The sequence below is a fragment of the Fukomys damarensis genome, unplaced genomic scaffold, assembly GCF_012274545.1.
Source record: "Fukomys damarensis isolate Sample0158 unplaced genomic scaffold, DMR_v1.0_HiC HiC_scaffold_31, whole genome shotgun sequence".
Classification (NCBI taxonomy): Eukaryota; Metazoa; Chordata; class Mammalia; order Rodentia; family Bathyergidae; genus Fukomys; species Fukomys damarensis.
The window spans coordinates 3,073,585-3,078,329 of NW_022900943.1; the positions used below are offsets into that span (position 1 = coordinate 3,073,585).

General features: G+C 34.0%; 2 protein-coding genes across 2 annotated transcripts in view; both read right to left on the reverse strand.

Moving 5' to 3' along the window:
- Nucleotides 1–4,745, reverse strand: part of Cntln (centlein) — a 285,607-nt gene that overhangs the window by 26,103 nt on the left and 254,759 nt on the right. The gene's annotated exons all lie outside the window — the stretch shown is intronic.
- LOC104866750 (60S ribosomal protein L38-like) lies at nucleotides 49–277 on the reverse strand. Its single transcript, XM_010630928.3, has one exon. It carries the CDS (start codon nucleotides 264–266, stop codon nucleotides 54–56), a length of 213 nt encoding a protein of 70 aa, XP_010629230.1. The 5' UTR covers nucleotides 267–277; the 3' UTR covers nucleotides 49–53.

The following is a 4,745-nucleotide window of genomic DNA, read 5'->3' on the forward strand; positions in this document are numbered from 1 at the left end:
ATAAATTTAGACTTTCAAAGCTTTTTAATACACTTCACATCAGTCTGGCGGGTTCATTTCTGCTCCTTTACTGCCAAGCCTGGGGGAAGGGACTGCTTCAGTTTCTCTGACTTTTCTTTGTCTATGATGACCAAGGAATAAAGGTATCTGCTGCACCAGACTTTCAACTTCACATTATCTTTGTTCTTCTTTATCTTGATGGACTTGGCATCCTTCCTCCTGGCTGTGAGCAGAACATCCTTGATTTCCTCAATTTTTTGAGGCATGGAGACGAGGCGCTCAGAGGGCACGGACCTCTACCTACGGAAAGACAGCCACCGGAGAGAACCGAAGATGATGCAAAACAAGGGGAATTCATATTTCTTACTGTTTGCCTAATTTGTTGTCATGTAACTGTTCAGTCTTGTGATATTTTGTATTACTGTGGTATCAGTCGTAAAAAATAGCTCTTTGATTATAACTGCATTTGACTTCTCTCTTTTCTTAACTGATCTGGTTAAAGGTATGTCAATTTTATTTTTCAAAAATCAGTTATTAGTTTTACTGATCTTCTATATTACTTTTTTCTAATCTTTATCTGATTTATTTCTTCTCTGTTATTACTTCCTTCTAATTTTGGACTTTATTGTTTATTGGCTCTGTATGGATTCACTTACAGGTTTTCTGCTTAGTTACTCTACTGTTATGAATGGGGTACTAAAGTCCTCTACTATTTTTACATTGCTGTTTATTTCTCCTTCATTTCTGTTTGTACTTATTTGGTTTATATATTTAGCTGCTCCAAGGTTTAAGGCATAAATACTTTAAATTTATATCTTGATGAATCGGCCCCTTCACTCCCATTTTCTCCTCTGAGGGTTTATTACATAAAGTCTACGTTGTCGAAGTATGAGATCCATGATCTCTTTCGATTGCCATTCCTGCGGAACACCTTTTCATCCACTCCAGCTCAATCTATGTGTGACTCTAAAGCTAAAATAAGTCTTTGGTAGGTAGCATATCCATGGATTTTACTTTTTTACCAATTCAGTCTCTGTACTTTGGGAAGTTTAATCTATTTACTTTTAAAGTAATTATTAATACCTAAGAACTTACTATTTCCATTTAAAAATTGTTTTGTTTTATTATTTGTTTGTTCTTCCTTCCTCTCTTGGTATCTTCTTTTGTGATAGGATTTATTGTTCAATCCTTGATTCCTTTTTATTAATCTTTTGTGTGTACTTTAGCTTTTCCTTTGCCAAAACCTGAAGCTTACATTTCTATTTCAAGATGTTAACAAATTAACTTTGTTCCTATATGAAATCTCTGCACTCCTATTTTCTTCTCCCCTCACATTTTAGATTACTAATGGTATAATTTATAACTTTTAATATTTCCATTATGAAATTATGGTCATTATAGTTTCTAATGCTTTACAAACTTTTAAATCAGAGTTAAACGTAATTTATTTGATGCTATTAAAGAATTCTGTATTTATCTTTACTAAGTAGATTCATTTCAGATCGAGAGCACTGTCTGGCATTTCTTGTAAGGCAGGTCCGGTGACCATAAACTACCTTCACTTTGCTTAGTAAAGTTTGTTTTTCTTCTTCTCTCATACTAGCTTTGTTGGCTATCATATTCTTGGCTGGCAGATTTTCTTTTTGTATTCTGAATACACCAAACCCTCTATGCTTTCCTGAACTGTAAGATTTCTGTTGAGAATTCCTGTAGTCTAATGGGGCCTTCCTTTTTTATGATTGCTCCTTTGTATGCATTGAGTCACTTTTTTCTTATTTTAAAATATTGTTTCTGACTTTTCACAATTTAATTGTAAGTGTCCTGTTATAGACCTTTCTGTATTCAGTCGTTTGATTTTCATGAACCTGCATGCCCCTTTTTCTCTCCATATTTGGGAAGTTTTCTGTGATTATTTCTTTAAATAGACTTCAAAACTCTTTCTCTTCTTCTAAAATTTCTATAATGTATATGTGGTTCAGTTTGATGATGGTCCCTAAGTCCTGTGGGTTTCACTGTTTTTCATTCATTTTGCTCATCTGAAAAGAGTATTTCAAATGATCTGCCATTGAGTTCACTAAATCTTATGCTTGATCAAGTATGCTATTAAAGCTCTCTACTGATTTTTTTGGTTCAGTTTTACTATTCTTTTCCTCTAGGATTTTTCACTTCTAGATATATGTATGCTGAGGAAAAGTTCTATCACCGATCTACACCCCAACAATTTGGTAAGATTCATTTTTCAAGTGATTTCTAGTTCTTTGTTCATAACTTGCTTTCCTAATTTGATTAAATTGTTTATCATGGTTTCTTGCAGTTAACTCAAATTCCTTAAGAGGACTAAGTTAAATTATTATTCAGACAATAGGTTTCCATTTCTTCGGAGTGAATTATTGGAGCTTTACTTATTTCGTTTAATGATGTTATGTTTTCTACATTCTTCAAAATCTTGTATGCTTGCATTGGTGTCTGACATTTAGGAAGCAGCAACTTCTCCCACTCTTAATCAGTTTGATTCAGCAGAGACAGTCATTCTTTTAGTTCAGCTTTTGGCTGTGGATGGGCCAGCACGTAACATCTGTGTGTAAATAATGCTAACTATCAAGTTCTCTATTAGGTCAGGGATGCTGGCCATGCTCTGAAACCAAGTGGGGCTGCTGGGTGGGCATTGCTGTCACCCAAGCTGGGTTCCATAAGTACCTCTGGTCAGGTAGGATCACAGGTGATGTTCCTTGGCCATGTGTTGTCAATGGTTTTACTGCAACTGGACAGTGCTATGGGCTAGGCTCCACAACCACACCTGATGTCAGAGGTGGATGGCTATGCTCTCTACTTAAGCAGTGCTGCTAGTTACAGTCTATGCAAGGGGCTACACTATACTGTGTTTCATAATCAGGCAGGGCTAGAAAGCTAAACCTTGCTTATAAGTACAGTTCTGACTGGATTATTTGCTTGGATAGGGCTGTTGGCTTTACTTGACAGTTGGAGCTATTAATGCAAACCTGGTGAGGCTGACCAGATTACACTCTATGGTTGAGTGGGTCCATAGGCTGAGCTTCCTGATTAAGTAGGGTTACTGAGTCTGTTTTATGGTCTGGTAGGGTTGATGGCTCAGCTCCCTGGCCAGTGTGGCTTAGGGTATACTAAAAAAAACAGGCCTAGGCTACAGACTGAGTTTTGAACTTACACACACACACACACACACACACACACACACACACACACACAATGCTCAGTTTGAGGTTTCTATATATCGTCCTTGATTTAATTTCCTTTAATTTCTTTGTCTAGCATCTTGAGTTGAAAAATTAGGCTGAATTCCATAGATTTTCATACTTTTCACCTTTCATTCTGACAGAGCTCATTAACTTACTTTTTATTTTTACTTTAATCATAAATCATACGGACCTGTTTGGGATTTCTAAGTAAATAGAATTTAGCTACTTATTTTGTCAAATCATAGTTATATTATACTATATTCAGGGTAAATAGCCATAATAATTTTCTCTTTTTTGTATCTTTGTACTTTGTGGTTTAAGATTTTTCTGTGAATGTTCCACACAAAGCTCAAAAGAAAGTAGCTTTGTCACATTTTTGTCTATGTGAATTATTTATCTCCAAGTATAGTATAGACTGTACTACAAGATAGTAAATATATGTATGGATTCATCAATATCTTTTTTGTATTTCCATCAAACTTTAACATGTTGTTAGGCACATAAACATTCATGACTTGCATTTTCTTGGCAAATTATTAATTTCTATCAATAAGAAATAGCCCTTTTTGTCCTTTCTGATGATTAGGAATTGTTCCAATATCTGAAGGCATTAAAAAAATAAATACTTTCTTGGAAGCACATTTCTACTCACAGCTAATATACTTTCATTGTTATAACTTACTACATAAAGCCAAAATTGTTCAGGAAATAGGTAGTAAACTATTTTGTTTCAATCGTATTAGATCTAGTTTTCCAACCTTTTTAAGTTTTTCAGTCTTTATCAATAAGCCTTTGTATTGTTAGTTGTGTATAATTTTGAGTTTCATTGAATCATTATGAATTGATTAGAATAGTCTTTCCAGTAAGATTAGACTTTGAAGAAGGTAACAACTGGCTACTCAGATACTCTAGAATCACCATTCCCATCATGGTTTCTTGAAGAAATGATGGATTTTTTAACAATTTTAATTGTAAAGAAAAGAGCTTTTTTTCCTCATGGTTCTGGAAGTTCAAGATCAGAGGGCTACATGAGATAATGGCCTTACTGGCAGAGTTACAAAGTGGTGCAGGGTGTCACATGGCAGGCACAGGGAGTACACAAGCGTATGTGCACATCTTAACAGCTTCTTAAACAGTTGTACTGACATAATTTACAAAGTCTAAAGTTTACTCATTTAATGCATTTTTATTAAGAATTTTAAATTGTTTAAGAATTTTAATTTTCCTTTTTAGTACTATAATAAGATCAAAAGAGTTGTTGAAGTGTATCATTGGACTGTCGTGAAACCATATTTAAGGCACTAAATCAGTGTTAAACTATTTATATCTTAAACAGTTGTACTGACATAATTTACAAAGTCTAAAGTTTACTCATTTAATGCATTTTTATTAAGAATTTTAAATTGTTTAAGAATTTTAATTTTCCTTTTTAGTACTATAATAAGATCAAAAGAGTTGTTGAAGTGTATCATTGGACTGTCGTGAAACCATATTTAAGGCACTAAATCAGTGTTAAACTATTTATATAAT